Source organism: Temnothorax curvispinosus, unplaced genomic scaffold (assembly GCF_003070985.1).
Source record: "Temnothorax curvispinosus isolate PA1 unplaced genomic scaffold, ASM307098v1 QBEX01000740.1, whole genome shotgun sequence".
Classification (NCBI taxonomy): domain Eukaryota; kingdom Metazoa; phylum Arthropoda; class Insecta; order Hymenoptera; family Formicidae; genus Temnothorax; species Temnothorax curvispinosus.
The window spans coordinates 164,263-186,873 of record NW_020210520.1 but is presented as its reverse complement, the minus strand read 5'-3'; the positions used below and the strand labels follow the sequence as shown (position 1 = coordinate 186,873).

The 22,611-nt window shown below is 42.0% G+C and overlaps 1 protein-coding gene across 1 annotated transcript in view; it reads right to left on the bottom strand.

The window, feature by feature from the left end:
• Positions 1–22,611, bottom strand: part of LOC112457763 (lachesin-like) — a 136,004-nt gene that overhangs the window by 20,365 nt on the left and 93,028 nt on the right. The window contains exon 3 of the mRNA XM_025020991.1: positions 7,293–7,395. Coding sequence (XP_024876759.1) covers positions 7,293–7,347 — 55 coding nt within the window. The 5' untranslated portion in view covers positions 7,348–7,395. The remainder of the gene's footprint in view (positions 1–7,292; positions 7,396–22,611) is intronic.

Below are 22,611 nucleotides of genomic sequence, written 5' to 3'. Positions count from 1 at the left end.
TCGTCTTAAAATTTCCTCGAAATATTCCCGCGGTGTTTCTATTTCCACTGCCGGGACAGATTTCGCTCTTGCCAGTAATTTTTTTTACGCACCACGCTGAGAAGGCCCCGGGCAATTCCGTTTGTCTCAGGATACGCCCGCTAGTTTCGTTCCTTCGGTCTGAGAGAGATGCGGAATCTCCGCCGAACGAACGAGAAAAATAAAAAAAAGAGTCGGTTATACGCGCGCCTCCGGTGTACCGTGGGGATTGTCTCGTTAGCATAATCTGTGGGAAGCGCGGCTATGGGTCTCCTCCTTCCAATGGTTTTCTTCCAGTCCACCTTTATACTTGTATTCTTTTTCTACGTACACGTCCTCGTCGAATCGTTATTTTTCCCAATACGTTCCCAGGAAAATGCTCGCAATGCCAGCGTGTTTGCAGTTAAGGACACTAAACGTAGTAACTGTGTTTCAATTTCCTTAACCTGGCGCTGTCTTTACAGCTTCTCGCAGGTGGGGATATTATTAGGCGATTTTTATAGTCTCAGTTATACGAGCATTTTTTTTAATCTCGGATATTAATGCACATATTTATTGACGAAAATATTTAAAGTTAATCACTGAAATCTTTTAATAAAGACCATTAATAGCTGCAACATCATTACTGATACTCATACAAATTTTCTGAATAAAAATCATTAAACAAAATATAAAATACAGAATTATAGAAGTTTTAGAAAGTTTATTTACTATTTGCGCTGCAGCACTTTTAATTATTCTAAAAAATTCTATTTCACACCCAGTGTCACATAATATTCATTGCAACTTTATTCCGCGTTCATGTATTCGCGTCTACTGAGCCAATTAACGGTGGCCAAACTTTTTTTAGCGCGCGGCTTCAATAAATTGTATTTTACGCTCTCTCCATTAAAGATATCCATTAGCTTCTTCATATATCTCCGCCAGTAATTTTCATACAAATTTCATGTTTTCAATTTCATGTCTCTTATATCTCCATATCAATGCGATATATCGTTATTTTCTCGTAATATTTATTACGTGGTATTAAGGCAGTTGCACGCGATTTCGCAGTCTCGCGAAAAGGATTCCGAAGTGTGTGTGGTCGGTTAACTACGTTATTCTTTTCGCGAAAAAGGCTCGGCGACGATTCGCGCCGACGCGATGCTGCCGAAGAAAAGAATAAACTTCTCGCGTTGCAGCGGAGAAACGCATTTGCTTAAACGTATTCGGACACTCGTTTATTTGGCCCGCATCCTTCAACGGCTATCTCCAACCTTCCCCCTGTCCTGAATGCCAAATGAGTTCCCCGTGTACCGCCTTCGGGCGTCTCGCGAAGAAGCGAGTTTTGCCATCGCGCGGGACGCGCTTCCAGCAGCGGAAGGAAGACAACTTTTCCACTCCCTATACTACACCGCCAGCCGTGCGACGGTATATACCATTCGATGCTGCGCTTCGTTTAAAGTCGTAAAAGCGATATAAAGCGGTATAAAGCCTTCTTTCGAGTGACTAACTTCCTCATTTTGCTTTTTATGCTCCGAGACGCGCGTCCCGACTATCGACGCCTCGGGGGAACCTGAATATGTGACGCTTTATTTAGAATCAATTCTGCGGCCCGTGTTCGTTGAATACATAAAGCTCTTTTGCGATTATCGCGCTCACTTTTTCCTTATTCTCGAAACAAAAAGACCGAGTATACGCATTGCATTCAAAAATAGATCGCGGCACGCGGAACCTCGCCGTATGTTGATCCCGGACTTTTTCCTGCTGTTTTTTTTCTCTCTCTCTCTTCTCTCTTTCTCTCTCTCTCTCTGTTTTTCATGCAAAATCGTGTCATCACGATTTTCACATTGACGCGACGCTCACGCGTGTTTAATTTAATTACGGCGTATCTCGCTCGCGGACATGCGAATAATTACGGGAAAAAATATAGGCGTGTAGTTCGCGAGAGAGCGAAATATCTGTAACATATTCGGCGCGTTTCAAACGGTTTCACCCATTAAAATCTTCCGGCAAGTGTGTGCAACGCGAATAATGCAGCTCCATGACGCGAACGTCGATGCGTCCTCCGCGAAGAATTTGAGCCTCGCACACACAGACTGTCACGAGGCGCTCCAGAATTTCCTAGCTTCATTTTAATGATAAATCCTTTGCTCAACGTAGGATGAATTTTTTCTCGGGCGAAAAAAAATAATCATCGTAAGAGATTAAAAATGAATGAAATTTTTTGCTGGCGAACCTCGTGCAATTAAATAACAAGAACCTATATTGTCCTCTTATAAATTTAAGTAAATTCCTTTTTTTTTTTCAGAATCCGTTTAACGGGTTAAACATTGAGTGACTAAAAAAAAGAGGAAAAAGTTAAAGATGGCTAAAGATAGTTAAAGATAGTGAGCTAAACAAGACTGATCGAGGATCGCGGATTGGAAACGCCTCTCAAGTTTGACGACGGTATTAATACGATATAGTATCGGCCTTGTTAAGTTTGACAACACGATATGTCGCTATCGCACGACGCCGCCGCCGCCGCCGAGGGTCCCGATACGAGGGAAAATTATTAATTCTCCGATAGAATTTGAATGTATCCATTTGCATTAGTCAACGGCGGAGTTACAGCGGCATTCAGTGCAATTGTCGTGACATTTTCAATTATTCCGGTGCCGGCCGGCGTCGGATAGCCCGAGACGAACTTTGTCCATATCGTGCCGCGCCAGTTACATCCACCTTGCTTGACGGATTACGCGGATTACATGCGTCCCGCGCGAACTTCGACGATAGCATTTGATATCGTTGCGACGTAACATGGCAAACATATCTTATTTCTTAGCTTGTTACGACGTTCTTGCAGGAAGAACGAGAAATTTCATAATCTTCGGTAAACATAAGTATCAAAGTATCCGATGTATATTAATATAAAAATTAATTTCATGACGAACGTTTCATGAAAATGCGCACTTTTATCTCTCTCTCTCTCTCTCCCTCCCCCTCTCTCCATCTCATAAATTACTCTCTTTAAATGCCCGAAAATCACAAGCTTGTGTAACGAATGGACTAAGCTTCCGTAATGAAAACGCTCGATGTTTATACGCGTAACTTATCGCGCTGCTATTTTATGAGAATTACGTATCTCGCGATATTTAATTACAAACAGCGTATGGAGCTCCAATATACGCGGATGTATCATCGGTAAATCCATCAAAATTTATGCGAGCGCAACCTATCCAATCTTCCGCTGAGTTTTTTATAAAAGAAAACTCGGTTGCAAATCTGTCAAAGAATCAGGACATTAATTTTTCTCTGAAAAAAATCAGCGCTGAAAATACAATTTGTATCTTTTTTCGTAACTTTTATATATATTTTTTATTTTTATTATTTTGTCCATAATCTTGATCCTCAATGTAATATTAAATTAAAAATATAGATTTTATGGTTAGATAACAATTGATTTCAGTAAGACGGACAATGAGTCGAACGACGAGACAACATAATTTTTCTAGCGTCGATAGTTCGGATATTTAACTTCAATTCAGCTTATTGCGTTTCAATACGTACATCCACATAGAGATCGACGTGAGAAAACCGACGCCGCGAATCGCTGATAATGTCGCGAGCAATGACGAACGCCCGAGACTCGTAGGATCCGCCGTGAAGGCGAGGATCCTGCATGAAGGCGACTGTCGGCGCGATATTGAAAATGGAAGCTGGCACTCTCTCCCGCGTGTCATCAGCGCCGTCGACCGCCGATGAAGATGGAGCGGATCGAAACGATACCTCGCCCCGCATGATCCTTGCGGAGGATTCGCCGAAGCCGAAAGCCGATATAAAAGATTTTTGCCAACTCAAGGAGCTCGTAAATCTCGCCCGGGAAACGTGTGGCGAGAATTGACCGCCGACGAGAATACGATCTTATGAATGGATTATTGGACCAATTCGCATCGACCGTGAATTGATTTTATCTCAAAAAAATGGCTCCCCTATATATAAATATATTAATTTTTATATAAATAAATAGAGAGAGGAAAGAAGACTTGCGATATATCATTTTATATAAAAATTGTGAAAATCTAAAAACAAGTTATTAACAGTATTTTTTATGTCCAGTTAGATATGTAAAAAGTCTAATTTACCTAATTTCTTTGTTTGGTGAATTTATGATGAAATAAACTGAAGTCTCTCAGTTAAAATGGAAATTTCGTTCCTGACACATATCGGAAATCTATGAAAAGTGCCAAGGAATAATGCGGATATAGTACATTGGAATAAGAATAGCCGATGTCACCGCGCGATTTAAAAAACGAGGCAAAATATCGATTAATACATTCAATTTTCACCACGAACAAAATAATATTAATCTTTCTCATTTTGACTTGAATTTTTATGCATTTGATGTAAAGGTGCGGATAAAAATTTTATAGCGCTCTTTTTTGAAGGCAGATTGGATATATCAAGAGCGTATTGCGAGATTATGGGGAGGTGCACGTTGGGGGACTATAAAGTAATATTTTTAGATATGCATGGAAAAAGGAGTGGAAACATCACGGTTACGCGACATTAGGCGAGCGCATTAACGTTCGCATTTGTAATTATTACGTTAATCGCGCGATTATTATCGCGCAACGCTGTTCCGCAGTTTTGCAGTGGTATTCGCGTGCTCGGCGCGATATGCCGTTAATTGACGTTTCCGTTAAGCAAAAAATACAGATAACGAAATAAATCGAGAAAAATTGCGAACATAATGACGTGGTACCGCGCGCGAGAGAATTCCGCGTCGATACTCGTGTAGAGAAACATCGGTCGCGTTATTTTCCGTTGTAATAAAAAAAAAGAAATATACGCTTTTTTTCTCTCGCTGCGACTCGGAGCTTACAGACAGAGCTGAAACGCGCTTCGTAAAAATCCCGTAAATTCCCTCGATTCAAAGAAATACCGTAATACTATTTCGTACGATCTCGCGCTCAACCCTCGGAGAGAGGGCGGAACAAAGTATCGGAAGTGAAATAAAGAGAGCGGCGGAGCAATAATAAGACCGACAATTAAAAATAAGAAATACCGCCGAAATTAATTACGCTCTCGTCTAAATCCTTCGGTCTCTCTCTCTCTCTCTCTCTCTCTCTCTCTCTCTTCATTCTCGGCGGACAAAAGAGTCGGCATTTTAATACCCACGGAGTCCTTGCCCGTATATATAGGTACACTATTATATATAATCAACTTAGAAAAGCTCAGTCAGAGAAACGCCGCGATTTCTATCTGCGATTCTTTCGTTTTAGAAATGTACAGTAGTGTGTCTCGTGCAACAGCAGACATACCGAAGGAAAACAAAAAAAGGACTGTTTAAGTAATTAAAAAAATAATAACAGTGAAAATAATCGAGAGCAAAACTTCTAGTGCGAAGAGCAAAATCTCCAGAAGTTGGTAAAGATGTAATTAATTAACGGCCCCTTCCAGGAGAAGTGATAAATATGACGCGCTATATACGCTTAAGGGCTAACCGTCGGCTGACGAATCCTCCTTAACGCTTTCCAGCGGCGCGGCGTTTCCGAAAAGCTCGAGGCCCGGTTACTTATTGCGGCTGCGGCTGCATCCCGCTGTGGAGCGGGAGATGGTGGCGAGGGGTGGAGGAGGTTTGGACGCGGCGTGCCCGAGTAAATCACGGTGGATTTAAGTGGATCCTACAAACTCCCTCGCGCCGGGGCCACCCCCGACGATGTATCGTCCTGGGTAGGGTCGTTGCGGCGCCGCCGCCACCGCAGCGCGGATATAACCGAGTAAGAGATTCAGAGACGGGCGAGAACGGCCGGCGAGGTAACATCCGTTGCGTCTTATGGCCGCGGCTTACAACGGAACTTCGACTCGGGGAAAGCTCACGGACAGAGTAGCGGATTACTCGCCGAGGGCCTAGGGCCTGACATATAAAAGGGCCTTAGGATGGATTATATGGAGTTTATCGTAACACGTGGGACCCACTTTAGATCGAGGGCGACACATGGGTTTCGAAGCGGGCAAGAAAAGAAAATTAAATCCGATATTGTACACTCAGAGAAATGGACAATTCGTTCAAAAATTAACAAATGGATAACCGATCAATTATCAATGATATCCAACTATCATTGATTGGACATTATTCTAATTTTGATCGGCTTTTCTTAATTCCGACTAAAAATATCGGATTATCCATTTGATAATTTTTGAACGAACTGTCCATTTCTCTGAGTGTAAAGATTGTAACGGTGACTCGAGAAATATAGATATCGACAAATTCATATTCTCTTGTTATATATTATATTATATGCATCTTGATTCGAAATACTGATAGCTGAGAGTTGATATTTGAAATAAGCATTTTAAAAATGCCGTATGTTAAATAGTTTTATTTAATTCTTGAATTGTTTTGTAAAAAAATTAGAATTTTACTTAGACGAGAGAAGGAAGACACCATTGTAAACTCTTTACTTTTGCCCAAGGAAATGTCTGAGATGTCTGTTATAAATGACAGAAATGTCGATGGTTCAAATAAACATCCTATAAAATATCGCGCATGACTCTTTTATATCGGCCATCTAACCATAACTATCTTCATATTTACATCGTATTCCGCAGCAAATATTCGAGCGCTATTCCCGCTTCGACGTAACGGTTCAGCACACTCGCTGTCGTCAGAACAAACAATATCGCGAAGGAAAGTTGTTGTACGACATCGGGGGAATTTCCGTGGCTTCCTCATGAAAGTCGGTGCGGTTGAAGGCGACGCCTTCGTGCGATCGTCTCTTTTCGATTCATCCTTTTCCTTGGACCTTCAATCTCGTCCTTTTTCTCGTCACGACGATGTGACGCGGCTCTCCCGCCGTTACGACGGTCCATTTCGCTTCCTTCGCTCGTCCCGGCTCTTTCATCGAATTATGAGAACCGCCATGGCCTCTCCCGTGCTCGGAAATACCGTGACTTCCGTATGACATCGCGAGAAGATCGGGGATGGTAAACGCCAAAAAAATGATCAGAAATTTTTCGCCTGAAGACGAGACGCAGAAATGGCGTCTCTAACTTATCAAGATAGTTGACTTAATAACTTGAGCTCTTAATAACTCGGCTATTCGCTGTATAGACAAAGTTATAGACACATGTAAAAAAATAACAACAAATGTGAAAGAATATTCATTTCTTACGAGATTAGAAAGCGTGAACTTTGTGTGAATTCTCACATTCGGGATTTGGCGGGCGATGTCTCAAACAACCTAAACTGTAAACGGATTACGAGAGTCTCAGGGTGCAAACATGAAGAGAAAGGGAGACTCACTCACATAAGCAAAGTTGCAGGACCGCGGCGAAGAGGGCTGCGAGTTTCCGCGCTGCCATGAGAGTCGACCAGTTTTTTGATGAGTCTTCGGGACACCAGTCGGCGATCTGAAAATAGACAAGAAATATTTTTCAGTAAACATGCAGCTTGTTAACAGTTAACAAAACTAACAAATGAGAAATTCAATATTGAAATATGTCCCTACGATATTAAATATTTATCAATAAGTTGAATAAACCGGATTAATTATTCATATCAGGTTCATATCTATAAGTAAACGCAAAATTTTTTCTTGCTCTATCTTCCATCACATATTATTTATATTTCCACAGTTTTTCATTTTATTCTTTCCCTAATGTAAAAAGGAGAAAGAGAGAGAAAGAGAACACGTCAATTTTAATTATCGTTTATTTTAACTCTTTCGATACTCTTTGCAGAAATGAAAGGATTGGCAAGGAAGAAAAAGGGAGCAGCCGAGAAAAAGTGGTATATAGCGGAAATGGAAGGAGGGTGAAGGAGCAGAAGATCGAAAGTAGCTTCGAAGCAAACTAACCGCAACGCCAGGGGTTCGACTGTAATTAATGACCACCTCGTAGTTATCCTATCACCAATTAAGGGAGTTACGCCGAGAGAGGCGTCTTCTCGTTATTTCGACGGGGTTGAAGATCACGGAAGCATCGTAATACACGCGCACTCGTGACTCGACTGTCACGAACGGGCGCATATGAACAATAGTTCATGAAAACCGATTAAGCATTAAGCATTGGCGAGGAGCACGTGAGGAGAGTCCTCTGCACGGTCCCTCCTTGACATCTCGGCTAAAAACTTAAAGAGGAAAATAAAACAGCTTTTAAAAAAAGATTTCTCTTGAATAGAAAAAAAGACAGAAATAAGATGTATAGGAAAATACAAGAAGAAAATATCTAAGAAAATGTGCTAAATAAATAATAGTTAGTTTTATGTGTTAAATTTAGATAAGAAAACCAGAAATGGCTCAGAGAGAAGAGAGAAATGTATCTATTTTATTAGCGATTCCCTCATACAGCGCACAATGTAAACAACACAGACGGAATAATAGTAAGCTCTCAGGAAGTTACAGGTTGTAGCAAAGTAAAGTATATTTAATCTTTGTTATACTGGAAGTTGCACTCGAAGCTGTTTTCCAAGGTGGTTGTTGACTAATACTAACGGCACAATCCATATTTTCTTTTATCACATTACTGCCTTTTTCAACTTTTCAAACACTATCTTGAAAGTAAACGCCATGATGAAAAACTTCAATATAACGTTTCAAACTTTTCCAATCCCGTAATAAAGATTTTTCTAAAAACTTGTGTTTTCGAAAACTGTGTATATAGTTGTACGTTCGAGATAAAAAATCACGGCAATTATGAGAAAACATTAAAATACAATGTCCAATGTCACAATTAATATTAACTAAAAGATTTATAATATGTGTGTATGTGTGTATCTATACGTAATACGAAATTATGAAATATTGATTGTAATAAAATGTTCAGGGTGAATGTTCAAAGTGTCTTTCGTGGAATCTTTGCGTCAGATAACACACTATTCTTTCCGCATCCTGCGACAGTACGCTTTTTCCTCGTCGGCGGAACATCCGCCGACTCATTCCGCGATGTCGATAAAACCGCGGATGAGGAATTTTTATTCCCTTGCATGTCACGCGATGAAAGAAAGTGTCGACGCGCAGCCATCGATCCCGCACGGGCCGCACCTGCTCCCAACGCAGATCAATCTGCGATCCACTATCACCTCCGAGAGTTACAATTTCTACGATGCACTAATAGTGTAGCCGAAGTGATGCACGTAGAAATATAGATGAGTTGAGCATCGACGCGGCGAAGCGTCTGTCGTTCGTCCAAATAATGCATGATGGTTACCCTGGCGAAAATAATCTGTTTATTAAAAGAACTGCTGATTAAAACACCTCGTGAACATTTCCAACACTTTGAAAACACCACACAACACTTTCCGAACGTCTATAATCAAACGTAGCCGTGATCATCGCATGAACAATTCCATGTTTAAATTTACATCTCATAAACAATTTAATAAATATTTTAAAGCTCAAATAAAACATCTACTCAACACTTAAGTAACACTTCATATAAATTTTCAATAAACATTATTTTCGCCAGGGATATATTGATTTGCAAGCAATAAAATTAATTAAAATAAGAATACGCGTCCGTATATTTTCTTGTATGGCTCGATGCAGCAATTTTTTAGACTAAAAAAATAATGTAAAAAGATAGCTTTTAGAATAAAATGCAAAAATCTAAATATATTATCTATATATACATCTCAATAATAGCAATAAAAAATTAATTAAAATAAGAGTGCGTGTTCATATATTTTCTTGTATGGCTCAATTTATTCGACTGAAAAAAATGTAAAAAGACAGCTTTTAGAATAAAATGCGAAAATGTTATGTAAATAATGTATATGTAAATAATAGCAATGAAAATAAATACAAAATATTTGAGCATTCTTAAAAAAAAAAAAAAAAACATTTACATTATTTCACATTTTCAATCTATATTTTCTCGCAGAGTCGATTCTCTCGAATACGAATATTGTGGAAAATCGTAAAAACTTTTTCTGAGATACTTAAATAATAAGCTTTTCAAAATAAGAGATTTATCGTACGTGTGTGCGTCAGTCGTGACATTCTAAGGTTGACGAGAGAGAATCCAACTTTTAGAAGGCTTCCAAAATTCTATTGTGTATCCCATACAAGAGTAAAATTCGTTGTTAGCGTTGAGTTTGCATGCAAACGCAACGCGAACAAATAAGCGTCACAACGCGCAACGCGTTGGCCGTCGCAACGCCCGCTCGACGTTTCGGTTCATCCGCTAAACGAACATCTCTCTCGCCCTCTCTCTTTCCCTCTGGACGGCCAATACAAGCTACGCACATCCATTCCCGATTCCGACAACGTCATCCCGCCAACGGCCGGCGATGCGACGCGATGCCCATAAAGCATCAAAACGACGCTTTGTTGCGGCAGCTTTATGGCGTAACGGCTGATGCGCGGCGGCGACGGATCGATTCCCTATTTGTCAGCAGTCATCTCGGAAGACAATCCATCCCCCGCGGCCGATGCATCGAAGGCGCGCCTAGGCGCGCCTGTGGAGGAAGAGGGCCGCGTCGAAGAAAAATGAAAGATGGCAAGGACGGGGAGCGGAAAGGGATGGTTATATGGAGTAAAGGCGAAGTTACAGTCGGAAAAGCGCGATTGATTTATCGCAAAAAGAGGCCGCGGTAAGTGGACTATTTTTCAATGAATCGGTCGAGAAGAGAGAGGGAGGGAGAAAGAGAGAGAGGAAGGTGGGGCCCCCGATGGAAAAATGGAATTTTTCCGTGGGAAAATGGAATTTTGAGCGCACTGAGAACTGCCGAGAGGAATGCCAGCCGTCATACGTGCCTCAGTCACCCTCCGGTGATTTTGCGGGTGTTTCGATACTCCCAAGAGTGGGACGACGGTGGTTACGGGGGATGGGATACATACGCCGAGGGAGGAGCGGACAGGGGGATGGAGAGGCGTGGGACGCACCGTAAGTTATGACTTTCGTCTCGCTCCCGCCATCGCGCTGCCGCACCGACGGCTCTATGAATGTATGCATGAGATACGAACTTTATGCTTTATGCATTGAACGCGCCGGTGATAAGAAGTCGCGCGCGTACGGCCGACGCGACTCCACATTTCGCGCTGGCGAGCGCGGGAGCAAAGAGAGAAGGCGGGCCCTCTCAGTCCAGATAGATACTACTTTGTTAATCAGAATAAGGAATATCCCAATATTTTTTCGAGATTGCGCTTATTTGCGTTCATTTTAAAATCTGTGAAGCCAAAAGCAGCATATTTTCTCTCGATTATAGAGCAAATCCATCGTGGATCATCATTCTACGATCATATAATCAATAATCATGTAAAGTACCTATACCGCGGCAGATGATAAACACAAATTGTCTTAACATTGTAATGTTAATTATATAATTTCTAAATTAAAAGTGAGGAAAAATAAGATTTTAATTCGCAAAATCAGCTACAGAGACGGAATTGTATAACGAAGTCTTGTACTTATAACTTAATTTCGCGTGATTTGATTTTAATCGGATTTCAAGTCGGGAGTTTGTTGCCACCGAGATACTTAACGCTGCAAATGAAGAAGTTGCGAAAAATTCTAGACGGAAGATCTGCGTTGGTCTCGAGATATCCGTAATTGAAAGAAAAGGTATCATATAGCTCCGAGACAATTTATACATTCTGCGATCGATCGCGCGCGCAGTCATGTCTGAAAGACAAATCCCTTTGAGTGCCAACTGCGAGCTGATAGCCGATTGCAAATAAAGGATTGAAGACGGCGTTTAATAGAGACGCGAACGTCGCCCACAAAGTATACACAGCGGCCAATATAGAGACCCGTGTCTTATCACATATCTTCGTATGTACACCGCGTACTCAAGCACCGTCCCGTTACCCGAAGTCATATCTCTGGGATTGAGTAATCATTTTCCGAATAACATCCAGGATAATTTTATTAGAAAGTGGACCGGGCAGCAGATTGAATTTTTGGAATATTGAAGCAATCGATTAATTATCTGGGTACTGTTTAATTACTAAATTTTTCGATATTGTATTCAAGCGTATACATTCAAGCAATATCCGAGGAAGCTGAATTCATATCCTAATCCTTCGTATCAAAGCAATCATCTACCAATAGCATACAGATGACGCTTAATAGAACCGCGTTCGCATTTCGAGTCGCACGTTATCGAGAAACGGTAGCGCAGAAGCATTTCTTCGGCGCGGCATTGCTTTTAATCGTAAGCTATAAAGCCCTCGGTAAGCCTCGGCGTGCAATCGCGGCAAGGTTGAGGGAACGAGAAGGAAGTTGGAAGTCTCGCCGTACGAAACGTTTATGGACGAGAAACGCGCACGATCGGACGATTACTCTCGGCGCGAGACGCCCTGCGGCGGTAATAACTGTCTCCGCTCGCGAAATGAAGAGACAGTTAATCTAATCTTCGTAGTAACGACAGCGACGCCGGGCCCTGGGATTTATTCGTTCGTAACGACGTAAACCGTACAAATTGGCGACTGGCGCACCCCGCCCTAATTGCTTTCCGCGCCTCTCTCTCCGGATATACGCGTGATCCGCGTGATAAATCTTTAAACATTAATTCGATTGTTAAGCGTGCGCACGGGGCACACCTGCGCTCTCAATACTCGTCCACGGCGAATTCTTAGCCCCACGGTACCCACATTTGAAATCAAGTTACCAGGCCTTCGTAAATGTGAAATGACGCAAACATGTTTTGAATTTTTATCGATGTCGTAGAAGATTCATGTCTAACAAGCATCATTGTTATTTCAAAGTTATTTTATGTCCTCTGCTACAACTTTTATCGTAAAATGTATTTTCAATACCAGATTGAATATATATTCTATTTAAAATATTACCGGTTTATATTATTTTTCTCACGTACAGAGAAGTGTGGGAGGAGATATCACAGAGGATACTTTTAAATATTGGCAGGAATTTAATACAAACAAACGCGATGGCTTAATCCGTTCTGCCGTCGCGGCGTATATATATTTTACGTTAGCCATTATTATCGAATCAATTTCGTCAGGACGATCGTTACTTTTGCCTTTCAGTATCTACCACCTCGCGCGAATTAATATGTTCCGTAATTTCGCCGCCATTAGCGGGCCGCGCGCATTGGGATGATAAAAACAGCGTAATTATTAAAAAGTCGCGTACTTTCGCGTCACAACGACGTTCGTGTTTTCACCTTCCATGACGTTCCAATTATATTTTTAAAAGCTCCCTCGCACAACGTTCGTGTTCGGTGTCTCACACACACACACATGTACCATTTATGCGCGCGCGTGTTTCAGCGGCGCATAGAGGTACCATGCTTTTCAAGGTAACATCGCCCAGGATGGTGAACCTTGTTACGCGACAAAGTACGCGCACTTTTAGCCGCAATTCCGTGTCATTTGGCGGCCGTTAATGAATATGACGAGGGCGGGTTAGAAGAGAGGGTTGGAGAATCTCTGCCGCGCGCGCGGAGGAAACGCGATCGAGAAGGGCCGTTTTCGCGGTAGCGGAAAACAGGAACGGAGCCAACTTCGTAATGCGAACTCGCCGCATAGAAGGCCGGCTAAGCCGCGCTTAGCAACTCGTTTGTGGAAAATTTGAAGTACGCAGAGAATCCCTATACGGGAGGGCGAATGCCCGCGGAATTTCTATCGCGTGGTCCGAAGTGCATTATGCCAGGCGGAATCAAAACTCTTTCGCGGAGCTCCCGCTTAATTTCTCCCGGGCTACATGCATACACAGCCTCGCTCGCGAGAGACTCGGGGATGATATCCTACTTGGATCCTATACGCAGGACAGGGCGGCAGTTAATTCAATAAGGCCGCGCGGAACGAGCGCGAGCGAACGAACGAGTTCATCCAAGTTAATTCATCAAGCGACTTTCTTTCTGCCCCGAACATGTTTTTCTATTTCGTAATTTAAATATTAATTCTCTCTAAATGATAATTGCGTAATTGGAATAATTCAAATTTATCTTCGTAAAAACGTGCTTTGTATGATATATGAATCCGCCCATTAGATTAACTTGAAATATTTCGAGGCAACTAATTAAAATATATATATATATATATATATATATATATATATATATATGGCACTGAATAGCTCTTTTTGCCTTCACAATACTGCTATTGTGGTAAAAGTCGAGAAAAGCCGAAAATTCGCCGAAAAGCGCGTATAATAATTACCCATTAATCTTTGAATCGAGGCAAGAAATCAAATCCACGCGGACCGTTCAAAATGCAACTCGATATGGCTGATGCAGGCTTCCAGTCGACAGACCGAGGTCGCGCCGCGCGACATAAAACGGCATATATTCAATTCGAAATAACAATGGGGGGGCTCTGTCGCGGACACTCCGGCGTCGATTAAACGACTCCAATTTGGAAGGTAAAACCACCGAATTTGATTTCGCGCGCGTTTCTATGCGCGGAAATCCCTCACTGTCAGCTCGACCGCCAGTTTCGAGCGTATGTACGAAATAATCGTATGAAAATAATGGACGTGCGATAGCATAAACTAAATTAGGCCGCGGCCAACGTAAAGACAAAAACGTTCCTCGTTAAAAAAAAAAATTTATATTTTCACGCAATAAAATAAGTCGAGAGTCTATCCAGTTACATAATTACCATACGTACGTATCACTAATGTAGCGACTATTGCGCGAAATGCAAGAACGTCGCAGAAAACTGGAATCTGGCATTTCTTCATATAATATTTTTTACTATTATCAATATTCTTTGCCATTATTGAATGTCACTTGATGTAAGGTAGGACATAAAATAATGATAAAATTAAAGGCCACTATTGAACTGGAGTCCAATTAAAATAATAACAATATAGATTATAATTTATTTTTGTACAACTTGCCAATGTAATTAATTGATGATGCTAGGATCGCAGGGTACGGGATACACAAAAAGTACATAAATGCACCGAGGGTTAATGTCGCGTAAAAACGGGCTTTTACGAGAAATTTCAACCAAAGTTTGATCGTTTAGGTAAATCAGCGGCTTTTTTATTTTCCTTTACGCGTTTGATCGGACATCCATCAGTCCGCGCCATCACTGTGTATATTTTACTGTTAATATATTTACCGTTATATATTCACTCAGATTCGATATCTGCGATTTACGTCTTGTAATGTCGTCGCAGTATTATATTATAACGCGGCACGTACGTCGCATTTATACATATAATTGCGCTTGTTTATATATCGCGAACATAAATTAATGCAACGTTATTTCTGGACCGGGAATTTCCGGAATTTCTTCGAACCCGACGTAATTCGTTCGTCGTCGCGGTCGGCGAGCACGCAAGACGCGAACTGGTGTAGCCCAACGGCGCAATCTAAGAAAATAAGCGGCGATCTATCGGACGGAAAATTGCATCCAGAATTGAAGAGCGCGAAGGCAAAAGGGTCTCGGGAGTAAAAAGAATCTCGAGTCGAGAGACGGAAGTGCTTAGCAATCGGTGAGTATTCTACATAAAGCAGAATGTGTAAGTTCACACACATACTCACACATACCCACACGATGCGATTGGGAAGCTATACTGGTCCATCCGTACAATCGATCATATTTTCAAAAAAAAAAAATTTAAGGCGGTAAAATAATTATACGTGCTCTATAATATAATTACATGATAATAAAATAATTAATAAAATACAATAAATCAAAGCCTCAAAAAAATTTTCCAAGACTCGTGTCTCGGTTTATGTCTTTCTAACGATAAACCCTGTAACCACGGCATTGTCCATTCATCCGCGTTCATCCGCGGAATTTTTGTTAAAACGCGAAAATGGCACAATGTAAACAAGTCAGCGTGTCGCGTCGGGCTTGCGCAGCTCAGGTGACAGTTGTCCCGCCGCGCCTGCCGAATAAATCTTTCTATTCAATGCGCGCGCGTTACGGAGTCGCTCTATTTACTCTCGTCTCGACACCGCGCCTCTCCTATTTCCGAATACACAACTAAAACCCACCCTCTCCTCCTCTCTTTCTCCCCTGCCCGTATGTCTTTTGCGTCTCGCGGGCTTTTACGAGAAATGGAACGACCGCCTGCATTCATAGAATGAAAACCTCGTTTCGCCACTTGTAACGAAATATCGCGCAAAATGAAACCGTCCGACTGACTATTATTAACCGGCTGATTTCCTCCCTCCCGGGGGAGATTGGCAACAGCGAACGCCATATTTATTAAATATTTCAATACCTGTTACTTCACTTCAACGCGCGCTTTTCATACAATTTTTACGTAACAGCTAGGTTTTCCGTTTGATAAAAATTCATCTGGATAGACATATTTCATCTGGATAGACATATTTATTTTATTTAACAGCCCCATAAAAACTTTTTTTCGAAATATTTTATTAGTCTTTCAAATAACTGCTAAAATATTACAAACTTTGTTAATTATAAATTGCATAATTCATGCAACTCATAAATTACACAATCGTATAATTAAAACAATTTTTAATTAAATCACATAGCATAAAACTATTAACACATTTGTGAACTATATAATTGAATAATGCATTTATTTTTAAACGTCTTTTATTATCAGAGATTTAATAGATTTAACGAGATTAACCAATTAGTGAACTTTATATTCTTTGAAATAACCATAAAGCATCACATACCATCAGCATCACGTACTTTAATTGACGTCTGAAAAAAGTGTCTGCAAAAAGTCGCAAAAACGAAACAGCAAATTTTAAATTTAACAATTTTACCCGCCACAACGGAATCGAAGAGCATTGTATCTAACTCACTCAATCAGTCGATTACTGCTTTTCATTTTATCAGAAATCGCGACGTTGCGCAGTACGCCTCCCTCGTTTCTCCCGAGAGCAATCTGCGCGGGCTGCGAACGACCGTGAGACGCAGTGTGTATCGGTTGCTCTCAGCGGGGTGGGTCGTTTGATAAATTTTATGGAATCGAAGAAAGAACGATATTTTGCTCCAACAGCGTGCGCACATCGTGTAGGTGTGTTTTCCACGACCGTCTCCTCCTCCTCCTCCTCCTACTGTTCGACGTTTGTACCTGCTCGTGACAGGTGGATCGCAGTTATTCAACCAGGCGATACGGCAACTGGTTACTCTCTCGTACACGTGCCCACCCCCGACCCATTTCTATCTTCCACCCCCCGCGTACCGTGCGAATCGCGATCTCGGTTTGCACGGCTCCAAAAGTCGCGCCTCTCTGTTCACTACAGAGAAATTATCTACTTGCTAAAGAACAATAAAATAATATTTCCTACAAATTTTAAATGCTATTTTGTAAATAATAGTAGAGTATTGAGGTCAAATAGCGTTGGGAAATCTTAAGTATATAGTGCACGGGTCTATTTATAAGTATTCAAGCGCTACAACAATTTAACGATAATAGTCAAAATAATAATATTTTAGGCAAAAAATATCTTTCATTTCGTATAACAAATTATTTCTAAAAAAATTATTGCAAGCTCATAAATAATAATATTTCACGAAGTAGTTATTACACTTAATTAACACCTTACTTGATCCAAAGAATTTTGTGACATTCTTTGTAATACGGTTTCACGTTTGTTTACAATTCTCCGGCGTTCCGATAAGAACAGAATTGAACCTGGAAGACATACATGGGACCTTCCAACCCCTCCTCGGAACGCCCGGAAGTCTAATCAGAAATGTTTCTCCTGCAGGCTCGGCTTCGCGATTCGTTTAGCCCAATCGCACACGGACCGTCGATTCCGCTTGTTACGGTGCTCCTTTGCGGAGAAATAAGTTGCCCGCGATTCCGCGCGTAGCGCGATTTCTTTCGATCGCAGGCACTCGCGTACGCCGATACCGGTTTTCGTATTACCTACACCGGTTAAATCCTTATTGCGCTCTGTACGTGTGTCGTATATGGCGCAGAATGATCCTCTCCCCCACGGCGCGAGCGCGCTGTAACTTCGGTATTTTCTACGCCGGGAATTTCAGCGGCCGAAATGTTTTCCTCGTCGAAAAAAGCTTTCGCGCAGCGTAAGTTATAACCACCGACCTTTGTATAGAGTACCTCTGCAACGAATTGGCTCGATTAAAAAAAAAAGCCTTGAAGTAAAGTATCCCTCCAATCTTATACATTTTTATCACAATTTTTGTTTTAAATTGTTTGTTTATATTGATTAACACATTCCAAAAATTTATTCAAAGAAAATTCCATTTGAAATTAACTTCTATGTTTCAATATCCAATTTACAACGCTATAAAATTATATCTCTTGCCACAAGTGGAATTCTCCTGAGCCATTAAACCTTTCCGACCCAGCGAACTCAATCAAAGTCACATAAATTATGTCTTACTGAAACGGAAACGTACGATCCGTACGAAAACAGCTAATATTCTTTAACGGCTAATCCTCGAGCGTTTCTCGTTAATTTACGGACAATAAAATAAAAGGGATCTGAAACAACGCGAGTTAATATGACAAAACCAATTACGTAGCGAGATCAAGTAATTTTTTTTTTATTATGTTTGATTTTGTTTGAGCCTGTAAATCCTGATGTGTGTACCTTCGTGCATTAAATCGATACTTTTTAATTCGATTCACGTTAGCGTTACAAATTCCGCGTGCGTTGCATTCATAGAACCAGACGAATCCTTATTTCTATCGTATCTGTTATTGTACCACTGCGCGCTATTTGCGCCGCATAATTCAGCATCGTGAAAAATTCGTGGAACGCATCCGATCGATAAATTGGCTCGCGATTGAAATCGGACGCGCGCGCGTCTCCAGCGAGCTCTTCTCCGTATAAAGAGACGCGTTTTCGTTCCAGCCACTCGGAAACACTTTAGCGACGGGATAGCGAGTGTTTACCCCCTTTTCTCCTCCTCTTCCCTCCTGAGGAGCATCTCGGGGTTGCGCACGCCGTGATTCCTTTGAGCATTCCACGATGGATGTGCGAACGTGCGCCCGCTCGCGCGCTCCGCATCCGTACGTCCTCTCTCACACCTCTTTGCCCTCGCACACCATCCCATTATATAAACTGAAAGGATAGGTAGGTAGGTCCGACTATATTCGCGGTTTATATAATACAACATCGGGGACGCAGCGCACGTATGCAATTCCTCCATAATTCCTTGGTTTGCCTCATCCCCCATCGCGCCTCCAGTCGTGAAGGAAACGAGGAGGGAAGAAGAGGAGCGGTGAGTCGGGGGAGTCGATAATACGATTCCTTGTATGTCCTCGACATGAACACGCGCTGCATTTGCCAACCTCTTGCACCCACCTCGCGCGTCTCTCTACCCTCCCCCCCCCCTCAATCTCCGGAAAATCTAATCAACCGTCTTCTCCCTGCCGCCGCCAAAGTTCCTCCTTGCCTTTCCCTCCGCCGATCCTACTTTCGTCGTGCTCTTCTTCCATTTTGCACTGTATGTACTTATTCGATGCATCTCATCACGCGGCTACGTATCGAGAATGCACCTATATATAATATTCTGACAGAAGATATAGAAGAGATCCTTTATAAGAGCGCTAATCAATAAAGTGTAAATTGCTTAAAAAATAAAAGAGATTTTTATATCTTAATCTTGAGAGGGATCTACGAAAAAAACTAAAGACGAGAATCTATTTTTTTCTTCATCTGGCAAATGAAAAAAAATTGTTATTTAAGACTCTGTAACGCCTTCGTAACGTCAAGCTTTCAACGCGTAACTTGAGGGTTAATTTCTCGCTGCAATTACTACTGCGTGCTGGAGCTCGCAGAATGGATCGAAGCAAATTTATGCGAATAACGGGAGCAACATTGTTTCTCCCTCTCTCTCTCTCTCTCTCTCTCTCTCTCTCTCTCTCTCTCTCGCTTCTCTCCCTCGTTTTCCTCTAGTTTCCCCTCACACTTTCCTTTCCACCCCATTTTAATTCTCGTTCGCCGCACGCCGGCGCGCACCGCGAATATCGGCGATTAAAGTGGCCTTAAAAGACCGACGGACCGTACGTCGCGTTACATGAAATATCCCCCGGTCGGCGAAGGTCCATTTCGATGGGCGAACGACCAGCAGCTCGTCGGAACGATGAGGATGACGACGACGACGACGGCGTTCTGATAGCGGAAACGTGTTCCGGCACCACGCCGTGCATACAGAACGTGTCGCACTGCTACTTTTCTCGCACGCGTCGAGCATTTTCGCCCCTAAAAAGCTTGTGGTCACCCTCAGACACGTCGTTCTGTAAATCAAAACCGACCGTCCGCACATAAACTATCGCTATCGTTCGCGAAGCGGGGTGAATCGCAGATTCTTAGCGGCCTCCTCGTAAAAAGAAACCAGTCACGATCACAGCGATTGCCTTCGAACGAGCTCGATTTTATGTAATACATCATGGCAAAACTGGGGGACAAAAGTTATCTATATTATGTACGATGCGATGTCTCCAAAATTGGAGTCATTGAAAGGAGACTTTCTGTTATTTAATGAGTTTACTTTAAGACGGAAATTGAACCTCACACACGCGGTCGATATTCAAATTAGAGACAAAAATAAAACTCATTAAGTCTTGTAACATTTATGTTACTTAATAACTATCCGTCCTGCGCTTTGAAGTCGAAATTGAGAAAAACTCATTTTGATAAAAAGTGAATATCGAACGACGATGTATATACACGAAAAGTGTCAGTCGCCTCGTTCACGTTGCAAATTTCATCGGCGCGACAAAGTCTAGAAAGCTGTAAAAATTATTACGTCGTTAATCCGCCGTTACGAGCAGCCGGAGAAGATTTCACGCACCGCAACGTACGGTCCGACGACCCTTTTAAAGCCACTTTAAATGCCAATATTTGCGCCGTGTGTGTACGTAAACAGAAATTAAAATAGGGAGCGAAGGAAAAGGCTGGGAGCGAACGAGGGAGGGTGCACCATTTGCATTGGGATACCATTCAACTCTTTTCGAGCGACACCTGCTTTAATCGGGACATTTATGCGCGGCGATGTACTCCCTTGAATATCATTTCGCTCATCGGAGCAAGTGCGAACGTCTCTATATATCTTTGTGAATAACGTGGACCATTTACTCTGAAAATGATCGACATTATATTTCCGAAATAAATTGATCATCTTTAAAATACCTGAAATTAAATGAAGACAATATTCGAAGGAAAAATTCATCGAGTATCGTTCCTCCACCATTTCGTGTGACGTCTAATGTACAATGTTTTAATAATGCTTTATATTGAGGTCAAATTTACACAATGAGTTCTCAGAACAGAAAAATAGCAACCAGAGGGAAAACTGCATACATTTCCATGCTTGACACGCGCGAGCCACGTTTATACCGCAAAAAATATGCGCCGCGGCCGTAAACTTCATTTTTCAAATGAGTGTTTCAAGTGCTGGAGGAACCCCGCCGCGAAATGCAAGCGCATCACACTCACACATTATCGCGTAAGCTTTACAGCCTCGGTTGTAAATTTCGCCAGCGTCGAAAAAAAAAAAAATAAACAAGGTGCGAAAACGCAACGCGTCGATCCGCCAAAATTTACGACCCGCGTGCCCAAAACGTCGCGTCGCATCGTGAAAAAGACGGCGACGCGCGTTAATTTTCCCCGCTGAATTTTTCGCAGCTCGATCATCGTCTATATCTCGGTATCGCGCATTGTCAACGCCATGAAACGCAATTTTATGGGAAATAGACCGGGACTGTCGTGAATCACGTCTCAGATTCGCGTTTGTCTGTAATATCTTATTCGCGGTTTGAAAACTGCTTCAACAACTTTGACAAACGCTCCAACAGAGAAGATTCAAAAGAAAAGAAAATATTTTCGGTGGTCCTATGTAATTCGCCACTTGGATATTTCTTAATAGAGAACTTATTTAGCTTGCTAATGTTTGAATCCTCGAGAATAAGCCTTACGCTATCTCGGACTGAATACAAATTTACAGAGAGGCTGCTGGAGAAATTCCGCGCGAATAAACCACCGCCGCCGCCGCCGCCACCGCCGTCAGACTCCAAATATCCCTTTCCGTTAATGTTCTTGAACCGTTCCAACCATTTCCGCACGGGAAGCGCGGCTGATATTCTTACTCCGAGCACGCGGCGCACGCGATTCTCCAACCAGCAGCGCCGTTAATTATTTTCCGCGGGCTCTTGTATACCGCATAAAATGACGGATAAACTTCGCGATGTTCGTCTCGACGGAAGGCCACGTGCCGTGACACGGGCGGCAAACTCGATATTCCCGTCTCGGATGAAGCCGCTGCGACTGGCAGCAACAGCAGTGACTGCGTGTCACTCTTAAGATAGCATCGTCGTCCCGGTGGCTTTCGCGAATCTTTTCTTCCGGAGACGCGCAACTTCCGCAGAATCATTAATAAGATATCTTAAGTGCAACTTACAATTTCACCATCAGATCTTTTTCTCCAAAGAGTTTAAGAAAAAAAAAGGTAAAAAGTTCTGCCGAAGGATATTGCCAGCGTAACTTTTTATATAGTTGATAGTTAACAAGTATGGGTCTCAAAAGATCTAATTATAGAGAATTCGACAATTCAAGAATCAACGTACGTATATTAGTAGTAGCCAGCATTCGAAACGGGTTAATCCCTGAAAGCCCGGGAGCCCCTTTCACGAGTCTGTCATTATTTCGTGTCGTGTTTTACGCAATTTCGAAAGTTGGCCGCTTTAGAAGCGTTTACCCTCGCATTTCTGGCGGGAGAACATTTCGAGTGTCGCGAATGGATT